This window comes from Acomys minous (assembly GCF_964271855.1).
Source record: "Acomys minous genome assembly, chromosome: 1".
NCBI classification, from domain to species: Eukaryota; Metazoa; Chordata; class Mammalia; order Rodentia; family Muridae; genus Acomys; species Acomys minous.
This window is the reverse complement of record NC_140483.1, coordinates 37,567,270-37,588,145: the sequence shown is the minus strand read 5'-3', so window position 1 is coordinate 37,588,145 and position 20,876 is coordinate 37,567,270. Positions and strand designations below refer to the sequence as shown.

Sequence of the window (20,876 nt, the reverse complement as noted above, 5' to 3'; positions counted from 1 at the left end):
CATTTAGCTGAAATCAGTTTTGTCTGTTTAACCAGTGCTGGCGCTGCGGCAAGTTCCAAACCAGCAGTGAGCTGCCCACTCCAGCCCTCCACGCACCTACCCAAGGCTCCTAGCGCTGTTCTCGCTGTTCTCTCCGACCGCCATCCTTGCCAGAGCTCCTCTCCTGAGTCAAGGGCGGTGGCTCCTTCTGCATCTACCCTGGTCATGACCCTACCCCTACAGGCCTCCGCACTTCCCTCCGAATGCCTTCTGGACATACCTGTGCCCTTCAGCCCCTGCCTGCCTCAGGCCTCTCAGGGCTGGCAGAGGTCAAGTGAAGACAGAATCCACCGACTCCAGCTGAAGCAGCTTTGGCTTTGTTTTTAATAATTTAAGACTGACACCTGTGGGGCATCTACAGCCCTGAACCCTTGGGCGGGATCTAAGTTAAGCAGGCTGTGTCTAGGTGGGATGGCCACCCCCAGCTCACAGCCTCCCTGCTTGCTGCCCACCCACAGCTGCCACCAGGGAGGTCTGGATAGAAAGCCTGCAGCTGGGGGACAGCCAGACACCAGCTGCAGCCCTGTCTCCAAGCTGGACAAGAGAACAAAGGCATGGCCCGCCCAGGCCGGGCTGCAACAACTGAGGTCTAGGCAGGGGTGGAGGCGAAGGGCTCGGCCGCCTCCCACATCCTTAGTAGGATGGCCACACTTGCTGCGAATGGCAGTAGCTTCATTTTTCAACTTCATGCCCGTCATAAAAATTTCTAGAAAGTCTTAATATTCTGGCTCCCAGAACCTCGCAGAAGTTCGCACCCGGAAGGGGCACAGAACTCTTGACAGGCCATCCTTCCCAGGGCTTGGTTAGGAACGTGTGCCCCTGGCTGTCAGGCTGTGCCAAGACACCGAGGCCCTCCTGAATCAGAAGCAAGGCGTCACAATGGAAAGCAGGCAAGCCTCAGCTGAAAGAGATGGGTCACAAGGCCAATGTGGCTGCGTCGTCTCTGGGGTGCTGGGGGCTGGGGCGCCTTCTGGGTGGGTGAGTGTAGCCAGGAGGTGAGGTCAGCTCCCAGGGACCAGCCCAAGGACAACGCAGTTGCCCTCCTCTCACTCCAACAAAGGGACACGGTCGCTTTTGTGATGAAAGAGAGCAGTATTCTCTTTCCAGATCTGTACATATTAGTGGCCTTAGCTGAATGGGTACGCAGGTTCTTTGCTTCTTCCTGTGTGTAGCCGATCAGAACGGCTTCTGCTAGAAAACTAGATGCCACACTGATCTGTGAACTGAGTTTCCCATCCACGCATTGTCTCTGAGGGGTACATTTCCAGCCCCTTCCGCCGTGTGTTGGGGGTCAGGACTCCTGAGGGAGTGCCGGCAAGAGCAGCAGTACTTCCGGGTCACTGGGGGACAGGCCTCTGTCTCAAGACTCGGATTGACAAGCTCTCCACACGGGCCAGTAGCTCCTTGATGTGAGCCAAGCTCAGCCCAGCAACCTTGGCCCCGTTCACCTCCAGGATCTCATCCCCAACCCCAAGCAGCCCCGAGTACAGCTTGGCGGTGTCCAGGTCAGCCATGGCCTGCACATAGAGCCCTGCAAAGGCAAAGAGGAGAGGGGAGTAAGAAATCATGCAAGACACAGTCACATGCCCCCCTCACAACTGGCTATAGCAACATTTCCCATGCCCTCTCCCCTGCCTCCCTGTGTATAGCCTCATTTCTCTGTAGCCTCTTTCAAAACAGCAAAACCCATGTAAATGACTCTTGAAGATGCTATTCATCTTCGGTTTCATAAGAATGAACTAATCTGAAGACGTTATTCATCTGTGGTTTTGTAAGAATGAACTAATCTGATATCAGCTTTTAGGATAAAGAGGGAGTTGTTTTAAAAAAAAACAAAGACAAATACCTGCAGTGTGGCCTGTACTGTGTTGCTTAGGGTTCATAAATAGATGTGGTTGATAGCTCCAGTGACCCAGGCTCAGCCCCAAAAGCCTAGGCAGGGGACAGTGTCACTAGAGTATTGGAAGTGGCTGAGACCAAATCTGTTTCGCGGTACTGTCCAGGATTGGCTCTGGCCTCAGCCTCACTGACACATTTCCACCTCGGGATTTGGTGGCATGTGGGCCAAAGTCCAGCCTCCTTTTCTTGCACCCAGCCCTCTCTGCCAATCCACGAGGCTCAGCCCTGGCAGCACGATCAATTCCTTGGGTTGTAAATGTACCGATCAAGCCTATCAGGGACACGTGGCTGGGGGAGTTTTAAAGGAGAGGCTATGGGGGCTCGGGCTGACAAGACAGGCCTCTAGCCACTGCTGCCACAGCACAGAGTGTGCAGCTGGGAGCCAGGCAACTCTTGGGTTCTCTGTCAGCTGCCCCACCTGACAGCAGACATGGGTAGGTTCCTCGGGGGAAACGCTGGAGCCCACAACCATGCTGTGCTGTGGGAGCATAGCCAGCCTGCTGGAGGACAGTGGGGGGCAGCCTTTGTGGGTGACCTTCTTGCACCTGACAACACAATGGAATTTGGGGACAGCTGAGCACAGTCCTGGCCCCTTCACCAGCTGGCTGAGAAACACACAGAGCTGCCCACATGATTCCTTCTCCAAGACCTTTCCCTAGCCAGGTGCTTATCAGGGGCTGGGCAGGATGTCTGTCCTGGTGCCTCGCTCTCTGGCTTGAAGCATCATGGGCTGTGAGGAGTGGTACCTTGGCCTATGGACCCGGAGGATCCCCCTTCATTGTAGCCCACAGGTCTCAGAGAAACCAGGCTCTGAATATGGAGTCTAAAACTTCTTCCCCAAGGTACCTAAAGGTTTGTGGCCATTTGGGTAAACCGAGCTGCATACATACTTCCTCTCCTGTCCAAAGTGTGGATAAGCCTTTTGGTGCTTCTTGGCTAATATGAGCCTTTCCAGTGATGCTGTCTCTAATGACCCAAGTGTTTTCCATCCTTCAGCAGAAGGCTTGTCCACAGAGATCCCTGCCCTATCCCTGATCTCCTTTCTCTAATGCTTGAACAGTTTACCTGCTGGGTCTACATGCTGGCGGCATGGAGAGAGGGAGCCACCCCCTGCCTCCCCACGTGAACCCACAGAAGTGTTTGGTGTGCAGCAGGTGGGCAGAAATGACAAAACCTGAAAGAATGTAGCTAAGCCAGACCAGACACTGACGTCACTCCAGCCATTTTGGGGAGGCTTCCCAGCTGAAATCGTGACTGTGAGGCAACTCTGGCATTTATAGTCTGCTGGAGACAGCCTTTGTCAAGGATGTTAGATGCCTGTGTTGTAGCCAGTTAGAAGCAGAAGGCAGGGCCTGCTGTGTTCGTGGGTGTGGTGTCAGATGGGGTACATGCTGCCATCCTGACTGGTGCTAAGCAAGGAGCTGGAGCAGGCTGGGGCCGTGGCTCCGTGGAGGCTCAGGGGAACAAACTGGACCTGAAGCCGCTAGTAGAGGGCCTGTGGTTGGAGCACCAGCAGCCACCACACTGCCTAGTGAGAGATCCCCATGTGACATCTGGTGGCCAAATATGGCAGCAAGAGTGGGGAGACACCACCTGGACAGGACCACCAAGTGAGGAACACGGAGACAGCCTGGATGGCACTCAGTCTGGTTTCCCAAATGTCAGCTCCCTGCGTGCTCTGACATCTGACCCTCCCTAGGTCTAGACTGGGGGAGGCCCACCCCGTTCCCAATCACACATGTTTTCTCCTCCCTCCCCCCTCCCCTTCTCTCTCCTTTAACCCATCAGGAAGTTCAGGTCACACTACTGCAAATCATCCAGATCATAGCCCCTGAAGGCCATCTCTACAGCCACCCTAGGGCCACCTGCTATTTCATCTGTCCCCTGGATGATGGAAATCAATTCAGTGCCCTTCCCCGTCCCATTGTGTATTCTCAGCACAGCCAGGTATCACCTCTCTGTTCTAAAATCTCTGTTCCTGTTCTCCTCAGGGAGACAATCGCTTCTAACAAAGCCCTCCGGAGCTGCTGAGGGAGGGCTGTGGCCAGGCCTGCAGACAGGCAGGCCCACTCCACATGCCCAGACACACCAGCAGCTGCAGGACGGGACCGTTGAAATGCATCAACCACATCAAAGGAATAGCTGAGCACTGGCAAGCACAGACGGCTTTCCTCTGCCCCCCTGGGAACCCTTGAGGACTTTGATTTTAAGATGTCACAGGACAGCAGGGGGACAGTGGAGTCCAATCTGCCAGTTCCCGCCCCTCAGTAGCAGGGGCTCCAGGCAGGGGCACCCAGGAAGAGCTTCTGGAGGGACAAGGTGAGCCTTTCTCCATTGCCCAGCCAAAGCCCGGAAGGAAACTAACCACACCTCAGGTACTGTGCCTAGGATACCAGTGGCATACCTGAGTCTCGACGGCCATTGCCGTAGGCCACACAGAAACCAAAGGTGCCCTCTGCGGGGCGTTGCAGCTGCAGCTGACTTGTGCCATCCGGGAACACCTCCACCACACGGCCTACAGTGCGAGCCAGGCTAGGGGCACCCACATCTTCCACGCTGAGAGCCCGGCGGGGAGAGGCCTTGGCTGGCCTACAAGACAGTAACGGTAGGGTCAGGTACCAGGGACTGTTCTTTCTTGGGCCTAAGGTGACCTGCATCTCTGACGTAGGAACCTGACACTAGAGGCTGGGGTCTCTCTGACCTCAGCCAGCAAAATGTGCTCCTTAGGGTAGAGACAGGCAGTTTCCTCATCTGCTGGCAGCTCCTCAGGCCAGAGTGCCTTGAAGCAAGGATGGTGTTTTCTAATACTTTTAGGAAGAGACCTCTGAGGACCTGAGGAAGGCTATAATTTTATAAAGTGTTGCCAGGAGCCTCCCTGTTCCCCAAAGTCCCTCCACGAAGCCCTCGTACACGCAGATAGCCAAGAGGACCTGGCAGAGAGGTCAGGAATCAAGGACCTCTTTGGGGGTTCTTGACTTGGGGTGCTTTGCAGGAGCTTTAGCTGTGTTCAAGAAACTCTGAATATTGATTTCAGGGTGTCATCAGACAGCCAAGGGAGAGAGGCTTCAAGCCTGCCAGCACCACCTTCAGTGCTCACCCACACATGGCAAGGGCACAGAGGTGCCATTCTGAGACTTCAGTGTCACTTTGTCTCTCCATATCGGAGATGTGTTGAGGGCAAGACTCAGCTACTCCACTTTGCTTCCTCTTAAAGGGACAGACCGGCTCAGGGCTGCGGTACTGAGAGAAGAAAAGACTAAGCGTGTAGATACAGTGGCCACTCAGGTTATCCTTCAGGTCATTTGTGCCACGCTTACCTGCTGGGTGCACTGGGGTCCCCTGACCCCTCTACCAGGTAGAGGCTGGACCGGTCTCCCTTGCCACCTAGCAGAGAATGGAGGTTCTGAAAGGAAGTTGCTTTCCGATGCTGGTGAGAGGGTGACACCTAGTGGGAAAGGCCCAATATTGCAGGTGAGAAAAAACAGCCTGGGAAGGTGTCCTTACAGAGGATTTTCTGGAAACCATAATCCTGAAGTAGATCTAAGAAAGTCATGGTGCAAGCTTTGGTCAGCACGTCTGGATGTCTAGCAGACGTCTAGCAGAACCCGCTCCAAGAGAAGGGACTGCACAGGCGTCCAAAGCATTCTGACAACTCAGCACCATGTTTGCTCTTATCTCACTGCCTACAAGCACCTACCCTGCACTCAGCAGCCAAGGCAGAAGGATCACGAACTTAAGGCCAGCCTGAGTCACATAGGAGAGCCTGTCCAAGGGGAGGGGCTTGGGGTGTGGCTAATGGGCAGCATCCTTGACTTGATACACCTCGGAGCAGAAGCCTTCCAGCCGGGAGTGGGGAGGAGCCCGGCTAGCCTGATAGTTCTAGGAGCTTGGAACAAGTTCCTGGCCACAGAGGCTTTCACCCAGAAAGAATGAGGACAGAGGAGGAGTTGGTGCTTGAGTGAAGCTGGAAGCAAGAGCGCTCCAGCTGAAAAGAGAGGCACAGGTGCCCAGACAAAAGAAACACAACATGAGAGAAGGCATGGAGAGGTGTGTGAGAGCAGGTGTGGGGACATGGGAGAGGCATGGGGAGGTGACAGGAGGTGTGGGGACATGGGAGAGGTGTGTGAGAGAAGGCATGGGGACATGGGAAAGGCATGGAGAGGTGACAGGAGGTGTGGGGACATAGAAGAAGGCCTGGGGACATGGGAGAAGGTGTGGTATGTGCTGGTGTATTCTTGGTGAGGGCTGGATGCTCAAGGCATTTGCACTTCTGGGAGAGACTGGTTTTTCCTTTTAGCTTCTTGAATTCCCCCCCCCCCCCAGCTCTTCCTGCATGTCCTGTCCTTTCTTAGCCAGGCTTCCCTCTACCTTCAGTCATTCAGCTTAAACTGCAGCCAGACCTCTGAGACACAAGAGACACTGTCACTTCCATTGAGAGGTTCATGGAGAAAGTCCAGTGGTAGTAGATGCAAGTGCCACAGCTTACACAGCTCAACACCAGAGAAGTCCTGGGTGCAAGAAAGCCGTGTTGTCTTCATTCCCAGCTCACCCTCTGCTGCTTCTCCCTCTCGTCTCCTCATCAGCTAGCAGACTAGGAGTGCTACTCCTAGTGGTTCTCTCCCTCACCCTGCACGGGGGAGGAGGTAGAGGACAGAAGGAACAGAAGGGCTACGAGCTCCTCACACAGAGCAGGAGGCCCGGAGGCCTGGTAGGGGTGAGTGTGCAGAGGTGATTTCGTAGCCTGGCACACGGAGAGGGAGGCGTTTAGCTGGTGCCTTGTGCTCACTCAGAGTCACCTGGGCACACGAGCCACTGAGACAGGCACTGGGAGCACAGATGTCCTGCTCCAGTGAGGGGAGGGCAGCCCGGAGGACTGTAGCACTGAGTGAGAGGGCGCACAGAGCAGATGCCCCTCAGCCTGAAGACTGTGATGGCTTCTAAACGAGGCATGCCTCGAGTACTGAGGAAAGAGCAGACGTCCGCAGGTAGAGTCCGTACACATTCGAGTGAAGATTCTGTCAGACCATGTGAGCTGACTGTAGAAGAGCAAAGGGGGGGGGGGGTCTATCCAGCTGAGGCCCAGAGTGTTCTGGCAGAGTGGTGAGACACAAGAGCAGACACGCCACAGGTCCCTCACAACACTAAGTGCTCTCAACTTCATCTTGAACATGATAAATGTCCAAAGAGGGGTGCATTCATGGGAAGGGGGAGTCGCATGGCTGGTTTGTGAGTCCTCAGAAATACCACTATGGAAGCCACGGAGAAAGACCAGGGGAAAAAAAAAGCCAGTCAAGGCTTGCTGTGACTATACAGATTGAAACTGTTTGGCGGAAGGAGAGATGGCCGTTAAGAGCGCTGGCTGCTCTGCCAGAGGACCCGGGTTCAACCTCCAGTGCCCACATGACAGCTCATAACTGTTTCTAACCCCAGTCCTAGGGGATTGATTCAATACCCTCTTCTGGATTCTGTGGGTACCAGGCATGCACACGGTGCACAGACAACATGAAGGCAAAACATACACACATAGAGAAAACAAAAAAGAAAGAAGAAATTGCATTTGGGTTAAGAGAATCGCTGTGGCCGAGGAGAAGAATAAAGAACATCAGGGCAGAAACTCTCCAGGAAGCAGAGACAACACATTTATGGGAGAGGGAGAAAGAAGACAGCAGGTGGTGGGTTGGAAGAACAGAACTGGGGAGTACTGCACACACAGGGAGCCCACGCCCTCTGAGTCAGTGGGGGGACAGTAGCAGCCCCCACTTCTGTGCCTTGGACTCCAGCATTCCAACAGACTGCACTACTGGGACCACACCCTATTGCCTAGGGCACCAGGGACTCACCAGATGCAGGATTTGTAACGATGGGGCTCTCTTTATCTTGGAGGTGCTGGCCTGTGGAGCCGGCACTGAGGGCTGCAGCTGTTCCACACTGTAGCTACGGGATGTGCCAAGTTTGGGGCGGGAGGCGTGGCCCAGGGCTGAGAAGAGCTTTGTGAGCCCAAGGGTGGAGGTGATGCTCCTCCTCCTTTTCTTGTTCCCATCACTATGGGCAGCTGAGGGTGGCTTGTGTTCCGTGCTGGCTTCAGGTGATGCTCTGAAACACAAGGGGGTAGGAGTGGCCATGAGGTAACTTCAAGGAAGGCAAGAACTGGCTGTCTCCTGCATCCTAGGGACCCACAGGCCCCACATGGACCAGTACCAATGTCCCCAGGGAGGAACTAGCAATCAGGCTGTAGCAAAGGGAGCCAGGCAGACTCTGCCAGGTACTCTATGAAAGCAGTTTTGGGGAGAACATCCAGGATAACCCCTGCCATAGCACACAGTCGTGGGGTCCTCATCCCCCTCGGGATGTCTCACAGCCCTCAGCTAAGGGTGTATAGGAGCGTGTCAACCACAGACCACATGAAGGAGAAAAGGCACTCACAGCGGTGTGGGGGGGAAAGCAGGGCGTGATCAGGCACTTGTAAATAGTTTCCAGGGAAGATCTCTTTGGGAGAAAACAGTCTTTATACCAAGGGCCAATGACAGGCAGGAGTCAAGCCATTAAGCCCAGAGGTGAGACCGGCAGGTGCACAGAACAGCTGGGGCCTCTGTCTGAGCAGGAACAAGTTTGATATGTTCAACAGCAGCAGCCAGTGAGAAAGGCAGGAAGAGATGTAATAGGTGGCCAGGCAGGCAGGCAGGTCCCAGCAAGCCACCAGGCACCATCGTCCTCAGGACGTGAAGGAGAGGAAAAACTGCCGTGGGGCTTTAAGTAGGACAATGATAACATTTAATTGGATTAAAAATAATATTCCCTCATGCATCTAAGAAGTGAGGGAACTTAGAGCAGATGGTAGAAAGAGGGGCTGGGGGCTGCTGAGGGTTGCCAGAGGGGGGGAGTGGGGGGGGACCAGGAGGAGGCAGATACAAGGGTCTGAGCACTGTGTGAGTGGCAGCAAGGCTGCTGGAAAGTGTGTGTGTGTGTGTGTGTGTGTGTGTGTGTGTGTGTGTGTGTGTGTGTTAGCAGGGAAGCAACTGTGGAGTTTTTGTTGAGGGGGAGAGATGTCCAGGAGAAACTGCCAGACACTAGCCTTCTGGCAAACATCCAGGTCTAGCGGGGCCATAGGAAGGCTACGTGCAGCCATGTGGTCACAGGGTACAATATGGAGCTGGGAACTACCAGGTTTACCAAGGCTTTGAACTCGGCCCAAGGAGGTCCCAAGGCAAGGTCACAGATGTCTAACCCCAGCTGAGGCAAAGAAGGGAAACAGTTTGCATCCTGGGAGCTAGGGCTAAGGGTGGGCAGATAACTCAGTGAGGTACCTCAGATGAAATGAGCTGGAGAAGGTGGGGGTGGGGAGAGGGTAATGTGCCTGGCGCACAAGCACGAGGACCTGAGTTCAGATCCCAACACCCATTTAAGAGCCAGGCACGTGGCAGAGCATGCCCATAACCCCAGTTCTGAGGAGGCAGAGTCAATGGAATCCTTGGGTTCAAAACCAAGGTGTGGAGCCACTAAGTAAGATACCCAATGTCAGCATCTGGCCTGCACACATACTCACACATAAAAAGGATTGGGAAGGGTGGTTTAGGGATGCCAGGATGTAGTCTAGGAACCCTCTAGATTTTGGGAGTGGAAAGTTAGGGATGCTACTGCTGCAGGTGGTATTTTCCCCATCCAGCATACCCACTGCAGTCAGGGCTTGCTCCTGCCACTCACCCAGTGGGCATGCGGCCTTCAGCGCAGGATTCCGTCCTCTGTAGACCTCCTCCCAGCTCCTGGCTGCACTCAGGCTCCTCTGAGGTGAGGGAGAGAGTGATGGCTGTAGAATTGACGGTGGCGACATCTGCTGACTGGAGAGAGTCCTGGAGGGTCCCTGCAAGAGCCACAGCGCCTTCCCTGCAGCACAGCCACAGGTCACAATAGGGGAAGACCCATTTCCCACTTTTAGAGGCAGGGAACACTGGGCAGAGGTAGGAGCCCCAGGAGGCAGTCAGTGAAGGTGGCCAGGGTCACCCTCAAGCATCCTCTAAACTGGAAACTGAGGACAAGGGTGGGGTCTTGTGCACTACTGCCGCCTCATCACCCACCATAGCAACTGGTACACAGTGGGTGACTTGTCACGTGCCATGCCCCTCCTATGTCCCTTCCACAGTGGAGAACAGGGGAACCCATCTAAAATTGCCACCGCGTTTACAACACTTCCACCTTGGGAGCACTGTGTGCGCTCGGTGACGTTGGACGCTCCACAGACTTGGCCTCGTGTTTCCCACGAGACAGGCTGTATTTTAACCCTCACTTTCTAGATATGAAAACGTGAGTGTGAAGAGAGGAAGTGGTCACCCCGGGGCCTTGTCACTAACAAGAGAATAGTCACCAGGCTCTCAAGGAGGTGCAGACCCAGGCTCCCCACAAAGCTCACTGGATCTCAGAAGCCACTGCGGGAAGCAGCTAGGTGCAAGCCAATCACCAGCCTGGAGCCCCGCACAAAAGAGAGGGAGCAGCAGCTGAGCATGGGGTGGAGGGCGGGAGAGGGATGGAAGCAGAACACCTGGGGGAGACAGGCTTTGCCTCAGTAACTTCATTCCTACCACCTGGGATTACAGCGGAGAGGATCCGAGCCTGGCTCTGCAAACACACGGAATCTGCCTACAGCATGATGACCTCTCCCAAGAGCAAGGAGCTTTGGCAGCCTCGCCCACCCCAACCTACCAGCATGCTGGGTAGGCAGGGCCAAGAGAGCTCAGAGCAGCACCTTGCTGTAGCACTCCCCCTGCTGGTCACCATGTGCCACAGACAGGGTTGGCCACAGTGAGCCTTAAGGGCAGGGATCCTGCTTGAGTGATTTTTCTTATGTGTTCCCCATAGCGCCCAGGACAGGTCTAAGCTTGTACCAGGTGCCTGGTCAATAGTGAATGAAACAGTGCAAGGCACAAAAGGCATATGGTGGGAGAGGGCTGGTGACTAAAGAGTAGTTACTGTTCTAAACAACAGTAGAGTCTTCATAGTTGACAGGAGTCTAATTCCCACAAAGCCTGGCTTCAGGCAGCTGTGGCCTGGAGCTTCCCTACAAACCTCAGAATTGCCAACAGAGAGAGGGCACCATTCTTGCCTTCCCCGTGGTCCAGGCCCCAGCTCCCCATCTCCCAGTCACAGAAAGGTGGCTAGCTCGCTCCATGCTCATGCTAAATCCTGTACCCCACCCACGCTCCCCCCACCTCCCTGGCACTTACTGCTGCTCCGAGGTGGTATGTGGCCGTACCATGAGGTGATCAGGATGGGGAGCAAATGCGAGCCACAGACCTGGTCTGGGCTAAACACGAAGCCACAGCACTCCTTACCGTTCCCACCACTCTGCAGAGGCACTCCAGGCTCCTGACAACACTGGTCCTTCCCAGCTCTACTCTTGTGGACAGCTGCTCCCGAGGGCTGCAGCCCCAGAGAGACACTGCTGTCGTTGGACAGGCCCAGTAGTGGATGTTTGACTCGGGGGCTATAGGGCTCGGTCTGGGGTGGGGAGAGAACAGCAGCTCTTGCAGGGGACAGAGGCTCCACCTGGCGTTCCAGCCTGTGGTGTCCAGTCCAGGGCGACTTCCACAGAGGCGGAGGCGGAGACGGAGGGCAGAGGGATTTCCTTGCAGAAGGAGGGGTTGGCACTTCAAGGGAGAAGGGCAGAGTTGGCTTCAGGGCTGGGAGGAGCACAGCAGGCTCTTCACCACTCTGTTGGAGAGAAGAGGTGCAGACAGTTTCCAGAGGTCCATGGCTTTCAGTAACTTGGTCTGGTTGACCTGGTCCTGAAGACCCGAGCTTCTTAGAAAACGACACAACATAGGCTGTTCTGCATGGAGTCCAGCAGTCCTCAGGGTGACTTCCTAACTGGGGTCCAAGCTGCCCCTGGGACCATGGCCTCGTAGGTTCTAAGGCAGGTTTAGGCACAGCATCTTCCTTTAGAAATAAAGTCTCCTGGGGTATGTGTCCTCTGGCTCTTTTTACTTCCTCTCCTACATCCAGGTGAGGCCAGACTTGAAGGCCGCAGGGCAGCTCAGTCTCAGCCTTTCTAGACCACCTGGGACCTCCCTGAGGCCTAGAGCCATGCTGCCGCTGCTGGGGGCTGCTGACTTGGGCCTGATCGCCTGCCTTGCTGGACTGAGAGGTCCTGACATCCTTACTGTCTATCCAGCTGTCTGAACTGTTGGCGCTGTCCAGGGCAGAGTCCCCCTCTTCAGGGTGTGTGACAACCGTGTCTGTGATGCGTGTTTCCCGGATCCAGTCTGTGTGGAGCCCTGGGAAGGGGGAGCCCACGCCATGGAGATGACAAGGCGCCAGCAGTACTTCTGCCTCACAGGCAGCCTGGAGACTCCGGAGTTCCCTCAGATCAGGGGCTGCCCTTCCCTCAGCAGGGCAAAGCTCCTCAAGACAGCTGCCACAGGCTGGACACTTCCTCTCATTGCCCCATAGAGATGGTGGTGCGGAGAAGTTACTGTGGTCCAGCGAGCCCACAGGCCTATGGAATGAGCTGTTGCCCACGCTGCGGTTAATGTAGCTGGTTAGGTCCGGCTTGGAGTGCAGAGGTCCTTGGTCCACAGCATGTAGCACTGCGCTTAGCACCTGCCGCTGCCGAAGCTGGAGCTGGAGCCGCTCCAGGTACCGGGACTCGGCCTGGTAGGCAGACTCATCTTCAAAACGGACATGAGACAGGGGCATCTCCTGCTTGGACCACTGCCCATTGCCCGACGCTACACGGCAGGGGTCATTCAAGTTACTATTCTGGAGGCTCTCTCTGTAGGCAGAGGTGGTCCTCTCATCCAAGGCTGGGCTTCTCTGGTCGTTTCTAGAAGAGACAGGAGAGAAGTCACATGCAGGAAGGTGGAGAGGAGGAGGTAGCTACACCCTACAAGGTTACCCTCAGTCAGGCTCCTGGAAAGCCATGTGACAAGCCCCAAGCCCTATAGGATGTCTACATCCCAAATACATCCTGGTACACACTGCTCAACAAGACTGATACAGCTTCCTTTATTTTTAACTTGTTCTCTGTTGCTGGGCTCAACATGAGTTAACAAGAAAAGCTGCTAAACTAGAGACTGTGCAGAAGAGAGGCCTTATATGTGTACTCTGTGTGTGCACACCTGTGTGTGTACGTGTGCGTGTGTGTGTGTGTGTGTGTGTGTGTGTGTGTGTGTGTCTAGGGTAAGGAAGTGGTCTGACTTGGCAGTGATACATTGTAAAAAACATGTGCAGTCACTCCTGTGTGAGTCACCTCTACATCTGGGGATTCAACCAGTCACCTAGTAAAAATATTTGAAAATAAAATACCTATCTGTGAATCTGTACTGAACATGTAGTGACTTCATTCTCTTTGTCATCTCTTAAAAGCAGTGGCTCTCCACCTTCCTAACGCTGCGACCCTTTAGTATAGTTCTCCAGGCTGTGGTGATGAAGAAGAAGATGATGATGATTCATCATAATAATAATATAATAATAATTATTATTATTATTATTATGAGACTGGGTTTCTATGTGTAGCCCTCTCTATCCTAGACTTGCCTTGTAGACCAGGCTGAATCACAGAGATCCACCTGCCTCTACCTTCCAAGTGTTAGGATTAAAGGTGTGTGCCACCACACCTGGCTTCCATTCAATGATTTTGTTGCTATTTTATAACTGTAATTTTGCTACTGTTTTGAATCATAATATAAATATCTGATGCACAGGATATCTGATGTGACCAAAGGGATTGTGACCCACAGGTTGAGAACCACTGCCCTAAACACTGCAAAGTAGCTACTGCTGAAAAGCATTTCCAGCACATTAACGGGCGTGGGCGATCTACGGATGTTTAATGTGCACAGGAGGAAGTGGATAATCTAGGTGCAAAAGCTACTCTCTTTTATATCAACAGCCTGACCATTTGTGGGCTCTAGTATTCAGCGGGGCTCCTAGAACCAGCCCCCTGTGAACACTAAGGAGCAGTTTGAAATGCTGCAAAGCCTCCTTGGGTATTCTGTGGGCCTGGAAGTCTTGGACTCAGAGCGTTCCTGACCAAGGTTCCCACTTGGGATCCTCTAGACCTTGCTGGGATGGACCTGGGGCTGCTCCTTACACAGCTGCAGAGCTCCTGCCCCGAGCCCGCCTCACACAGCACATCTGCCTTCAGATGCCCATTGCCGTTCCAGGGAATCTCTGGAACCCACTGGCTGGTGGCTTCCAGCTCATCCTGCTCAGCAGCACAGGAACCTCATCTCAGGACCCCAGGAGCCAGGTAACAGAGCTATCCAAATGAGCCGAGGCTCAAGGCCCACACTTCTTCCTTTTCCCTCTGGAGCCTTCCCCACCCATCTACAGCTAAGCCTTTAGGCTGACTTAGTTTCTCCCACTAGTCCCTTTTCTCTCACAGTGCGCTGGCCTCTTATCCTGGTTCCTTCACACCTACTGACTTGGATCCTCACAGAGCACAGCTAGTATCACAACACCTATATAGCGACAGCCTTTAGGGTAAACAAACAAGGCCTCCCATCTCTTCCCCAGCTATGGCTCCTATCCTTTGCAACTTCAAAGGCCACAAATCACATCATATCTAGTGATCGGATATTTAAATGTGTAGCTTTCTCAGTGCCACACTCAAATCTGTCTCTTTGAACCTGTGCCCACCTTTGTTTCGTAAGCTCCAACTTTTGTTTCACAAAGACTTATCCTAAAATCCTTTTCTACAGAGTAAGTCAAGCGCTCAGGTCTCTGAGAAGTCTTCAGACTGCACAGGTAGTCTCTCCCATGGTTGGCAACGCAGTGGTTAACCCAGTGGCAACTTGGCCAAACAGTAGCACAGGGCTTTGTTTTGTTTCGAGACAGGTTGGGTTTTGTTTTGCTTTTTAAAGATCTATCTATCTATCTATCTATCTATCTATCTATCTATCTATCTATCTGAGTGCTCTATCTGCATGTACACCTGTAGCCAGAAGAGGGAATCAGATCACATTATAGATGATTGTGAGCCACCGTGTGGTTGCTGGGAATTGAACTCAGGACCTTTAGTAGAGCAGCCAGTGTTCTTAACCTCTAAGCCATCTTTCTAGCCCTGGGCCTTTTAAATTTTTTTTCAATAGACAAAATTAACATTTAAAGTAACAGATTTTGAATAAAGCAGATTACCTTCCATCATGGGCCTCATCCTATCAGTTAAAGGCCTGTGGAAAACCAAGGCTGACCTCTGACCTCTCTGGAATAAGACGGGAATTCTGCCTGCAAGCTGACTATGGAATTGAACTGCAGGCCTGCCTGTGGCAGGCTTCTACAAAGCTGCGAGCCAACTCCTTAAAGTGAGCCTCTCTCTATACAGACACGTCCCACCTGTTGCGCTTTTCTGGAGAACTCAGAATAAACTTTGATGATGTGTCCCTGCCCTGAATACCTGCCACCCACCAACTGTCAGAGACTTAGATGCTAGTGTTGGAAAGGGGGTATTGAACAACAGCAAACAGGTGCTACATCATCAGGCAGAGAGGTAGGACAAGCTGGGCAGCCAGGTCTATACAACACAAGTGTGGCTCACTGGTGACCGCCCCTTCCTCCTACTGGGCTCCAGGGCCAACGCCCTGCTCTACAGGAGGGAAGTGGTCTGTAAGTTCTGGTAAGGAAAACATACATCTGTTCTCTGGGCAGTATATAGTAACAGTCTGTGCCCCATGAGCTACAGCAGTGGCCTAAGTTTACACACAGATGCTGAACTGAGCCATCTCAGAATTCACTCCAAAAAGAGAAGTACTATTTTTATTTTAAAAGAAAAAACAAAAGCTGGTGTGTGGTAATATATATCCCCAATCTTAGCACTCAAGATGCAGAGGCAGGGGGATTCTGAGTTCAAGAAAGTCTAGGCAGGTCGGTAATGGTGGCTCATGCCTGTAATCCGAGCACTCCGGGAGGCAGTGGCAGGTGGATCACTGTGAGTTTGAGGCCAGCCTGGTCTACAAAGTGAGTCCAAGACAGCCAAGGCTACACAGAGAAACTTTGTCTTGAAAAACAAACAAACAAACAAAAAAACCCAAACCAAACCAAACGCAAAATCCCAAACTCCACAAAACCAAATTCATCATCATCCTAAGTAGAATAAAATTAAAGACAAGCTAATCATGTAAGAGTCCTCAGTGCAATTATTCAGACTCCAAAGCCCTAGGCAGCCATACAGACACCAGCGCAGAAAAGCAGTGGGAGGCCTAGGAAGATGTGCACTTGAGACAGTCAGGCCAAAAACAGAGCCCAGAGCTTTGCCTCTCAAGACAAGGTCCCTGGCGGACAGGATCCCAGCCAAGGTCGGAGCCTCAGTGTAGTGGTGAAGTTGCATAGTCTTTGGGAGGAAAGTCCCTTCCCACAGTCCCCAAGACAGTGCGGCCCTAGACACCCAATGGAGGTGACGCCTGCAAGCTCTGCAGCCTCACATAGCTTCTGGTCACACAGGACAAACAAACCTCCCTAGGGTGCTCTCGGGATTACACAGACCAACCTGAGTCTGCCTACTTCCCAAGATTACATTTCTAGGAGCTCCTTGCTTTCCATGTAGACTGGCTCCACCTCTTCCCTCCTGGGAAAGGCCTGGATTCAGGCTCAGCTGGTTACCTCTAGGTAAACCTGGCCTTCTGCAGATTGCTCTGCCTGCCCCTCCTCCTCCTCCTTCCTCTTTTGCCAAGCTGTTGTTTGGAAGGGATGATAAGGCGAGGCTGGGGCAGGACCTCCTGCTTCTAGCCGAGGCCTGGGGCCTGCATGGCATCACCGCGTTAACTCCGAGTGCCCTCCAGGGCGCTCTGATGGAGCGTAACCTTTTTAAGCAGCTGCAGCAAGCCATCTGGTGCGGATTTTTCAGCTCTACCCTCTGAGGATTCACCGGCGCTGCCAAGTCGTAGTAATTCTTTTCTGGACACAGCAGCTGCTGAAGTAGGTCACCTTGCATTTTTATAGCATTTTTTATGGCCAAGAAAGGGGGAACCTACTTTACAATAGCTATTGGGGTGTTAAGACTAGATGGAACGAACCAGAGAAGGAGGTGCCCAAGAGGACAAGGCCCAGGGAAGTCTGTTTTGTGGAGTCTTGCCCACGTGTGCCTCAGCACTCCAATGTAATGCCTATAGAAAACAAGGCAGGGGTGCCTTGGCTGTCTAAGGCATCTCTGCGCATGTGGAGAATAGCCAGGATACCTCAAAGAAGTCATGCCATTCCGGGGAGTCCTCTGTAGTGAGAGGAAGATAAGCATACATGTGGAAATGAAAAAGTAACGTTATGGGCACATTCACTAGGATTTTACAGTCTCTTATGCCCTTCTCTCTCTCTCTCTCTCTCTCTCTCTCTCTCTCTCTCTCTCTCTCTCTCTCACTCTCACTCTCTCTCTGTTGTTTTTCTGTGTGTGTGTTTTGTTTTGTTTTGTTGATACAGGGTTTCTCTGTGTAGCATTGACTGTCCAGGACTCTCTTTGTCAACCAGGCGGGCCTCGAACTCACAGAGATCTGCCTGACTCCCAAGTACTGGTATTAAAGGCGCACGCCACTACCGCCCATTGTGCTCCTCTCTGAAGGTTCACAGTGACACAAACAGAGAGGCCTTTGCTTGTAATGGAGTCACTGCAGTGGTTCCGTGGATGTGCCGAGCCTGTACTGAGCATCCCCATCAAAGAGCACAAGGCTCAGTTTCACTAAGAGTCCTCATCACTGCTGGTACCACATGGTGATGAATAAGACAAGCAGATCCAATGTGCCCACCGTACCTGTGAAGCCATGGATGGGCCTTGCCATTTACAGAGGTGGGCCTGCTTGGCCTGGCAAGATCTGGCATGGCTGGACAGTGCGGAGCATGGCGTGGCACTGCATTTGTGTGGGGGAGAATCCTGTGTGTAAGTAGCTCTTTAGGGTGTACCATAGAAAGAACGAGCACAATGCTGGGGTAAGGCATGTAGCTGGCCCCAGGAGTCCTGAGCCTCTTCTTTTCAGTCTCTTCGCTCTGGCTGCACTCACCCTTGCAGCCCCAGCATGATGGGTTGAGCATAGTCCCCTCATCTCCAGTTCTGGCCTCACCTCTAATGATCCTGTATCCAGCTGCTCAGTGGACATCACAGTGGCTGCACTGGAGCCCCTCCCCTCTCAAGCCTGGCCCTGAACCTAGGCAGCACCCTTTGGCTAGGGGCCCATGAGCAGGCTAATACAAGTCAGAACTCTGGCCTTTGTCCTGAGTGCCTCCCCTTCTCTTCCCCTCAAAGCTGACTAATCAGATGCTGGGGCCCTGGAGCTGGCAGTCCATGTGCCCACAGTACTAAGTGAGCCTTCTGTGCATCCGCTCATATACTCTCGGAACCCAGAGGATGATACGGATAATTCAGAGACCTTCCCAAGGCACACACTAACCACTGGCAGGGACAGAATTTCAACTGGGTAGTGCTTGTTTGCTGCCGGGTAATCCAGCGTGGTTCTGGTCCATGGGGGTTTCTGAGAAGCCACCATGCCTGCTTTCTAGAACCTTCTACCAGGACCATAGTCACAGCCTTTCTCCTCTGTCAAGTTCCACTCCGCCCAGCCAGAGGGCATTGTAGAAAAGCAGTTGCTACCGCCTATCTATTGCTATCTGTTTAACCTACATGTTTATCCATCTCTGAGGCCCCACACCAGTGTGGTGCAGGAGCAAATGAGCTGTTGTTCAGTAGACCTGTGGTTCCTCCATGGCAGGCCTCTAGGACGTTCTCTGGCCTTCATGCCTCCCTTCGTAGATTTCTCTCTTCCAGGCTGACTAAGCTCTGGAGCACAGTGCTTCTTGTCACAGCTTCCACCCCCTAGCATATCTGTCCCCCTCCTCCCCCGCCCTCTCCCACCACCACATCCTCCCTGTGCCTGCCCAGTGAACACTCACAGGTCTTGGAAGCCCCATCTGGGAAGTACCTCCTCTGGAGAACCTCACCTGTCCTTCCAGGTGGAGCGACACATCGCCAGCTCTGCACACACCCTTCTCCTCCTCCACTACAGCTCACAGAACTGAAGGGGGAGGCGGTTGGACGTCTCTCTCCCTGGAGACTGTGATCTCTATGTCCCCCAGAGAGCTCAGGTCACACGTTTCAGTTTTCTTTATATCTCAGTGTACGACACCCTACTGGGCATTGGTGTGTTGACTGACTAAATGATTCACCGCAAGTGCCTGACACAGAAAACATAGGCACACACACGCACACACGCATGCAGGAAGAACAGAGGCATTTTGGCCACATTTCAGCTATCTGTGCTCCTGAGCCTTCCCTGCCACAAGTCCTCCCAGGCCAGCCTGGCTTAGGCCCCACTCACCGGCTGCCCTGGGCAATGGTGGGCACAATATCATGGCTGGCTCGGAGCGGTTTGGTCCTGGCCTTCATGCGAGCACGCCGTAGCAGATGCTTGGCTTCCTCATGCCTGGCACTCAGCACAGGCTCCAGCTTGGGAACAGAGGTCCTGCAGGGTAGCACAGGCCAGGATGGACAGTGGGGGGATTAAAAGAAAATAACACAGCTTAGGAGGCTTTAATGGTATCAAGCCCCAGCTCTGCCAGGAAAAGCCTTCTATATACAGCCTCCCCCTTCTAACTCACACACAAGGCTTGCTCCTCTCCTGCAACTCCTCCCCTAACCCCCGCCATGGCCTGGGGAACACCCTGAACACAGCCAGGAGCTGGGAAGACAACCTGACGTGGGACATCTGCTCAGGGAGTCTGGCTATTCTATTGTTCCTCCCTTGGCAGAAGCAGGAGCTTTGGGGAGGACAGAAGGGAAGGTCCCGGGGTTATGGATCTGGGCCTATGCCCAGACACATGGTTTTTCCATGCATGGCCTCCCTGTGTCTGTCTGTCCCTTAACACCTACACCCCCCCCCCCCGCCCCACTGGAGCCACACAGCACTGTCCCCAGCTACTGTCACAGACACAGGGCCACACTGTGCACTGCCTGTCACAGTCTTGGTCCTCTGGGGGATAACATATTATAGATCCTGGTGTTTTTCTTGTCATAGTCTCAATCCAGACCTGTCTTTCAGGAGGCAGCTCGGGGCTCACAGACTAGGGGCAGAAAGAAATTAAGCTGGACCCAAACCAAATCAGCACATGGCCTGATTTTCATAATAATAAGAGTCCTCTGGTGGTGAACCACCAACCAGATGCACTGCCTCCCTGGCCAGTCCAGAGCCGCAGGAATGACAGGCACCTCTTTCCAAAGCTGTCTCCCAGACAGCGACAGCCCACCTGTTCTGGCTTATGGAAGGAAGAACAGCCCACACTTCCCCATGGCAAGATGGCTTTCTCTGCAGAGTTCGCTCTTTATAGCCAGGCTGGACAAGGCCAGGTGGTCCCTGCGCTTGACAAATGAAGGTGTCTGGACTGGAGAGAAATACGGACACACTGCTCAAGGTCGAACATCAGTTGAGAGCTGGGCAGTGATGCAGACAACAGTTAATCCCGTTGCTCCTAGCCTCATTCCGCATCCTGCCCTCTTCCTCCATGGGTGCCAGGGTGGACAAGGATGCCTGCGGCTGAGATCAGACAGGCTTTGAGGTAACTCCAGCATTCATTCTGTCACATACGGGAGGGTCCCCAGAAAGAGAGCTCAGCCAAAGGTTCACACCTGGGGTACCTCTAACTCCCTCCATATGCTGCATGGGGAAAAGGGCCTCACCCTGACCGCAGGACGGTACTAGGGAGTCTCCTGACAGGAATGGACAAACGCTTCCTTCCAGGACAAGGCTCCTCGGGACACCCTTCAACTGGTTCTGAGTAGATGATTTTTTTTTTCTTTTTGTCATGTGTTTTGAACACTGCTTTGGGCCAGAGGGGGGAAATGCTGCTAGCATAAAGACACCATCTGTGCCATGAGCTCTGGCAGAGCCAGGCCCGGTTTGGAAGGAGGGCTTCACCGGAGTGATGCAGAAGCACTTCTCCAGGCAGGCCTGCTGCCCCACGAGGCCTCCATTGGC

The 20,876-nt window shown here is 53.4% G+C and overlaps 1 protein-coding gene across 3 annotated transcripts in view; it reads right to left on the bottom strand.

Moving 5' to 3' along the window:
- Nucleotides 1–333: 333 nt before the first annotated feature.
- Nucleotides 334–20,876, bottom strand: part of KIAA1614 — a 29,760-nt gene continuing 9,217 nt past the window's right edge. Inside the window, exons 3-9 of one of the 3 annotated variants that reach the window (XM_084797404.1) lie at nt 19,224–19,367; nt 11,262–12,751; nt 9,640–9,796; nt 7,779–8,031; nt 5,256–5,383; nt 4,343–4,527; nt 334–1,570 (exon numbers count right to left, since the gene is read on the bottom strand). In XM_084797404.1, the coding sequence (XP_084653530.1) occupies nt 1,377–1,570; nt 4,343–4,527; nt 5,256–5,383; nt 7,779–8,031; nt 9,640–9,796; nt 11,262–12,751; nt 19,224–19,367 (2,551 nt within the window). In that variant the 3' untranslated portion in view covers nt 334–1,376. Of the gene's footprint in view, nt 1,571–4,342; nt 4,528–5,255; nt 5,384–7,778; nt 8,032–9,639; nt 9,820–11,261; nt 12,752–19,223; nt 19,368–20,876 lie in introns of those variants that run through there. The other 2 variants (XM_084797405.1, XM_084797406.1) reach the window with 2 other exon arrangements.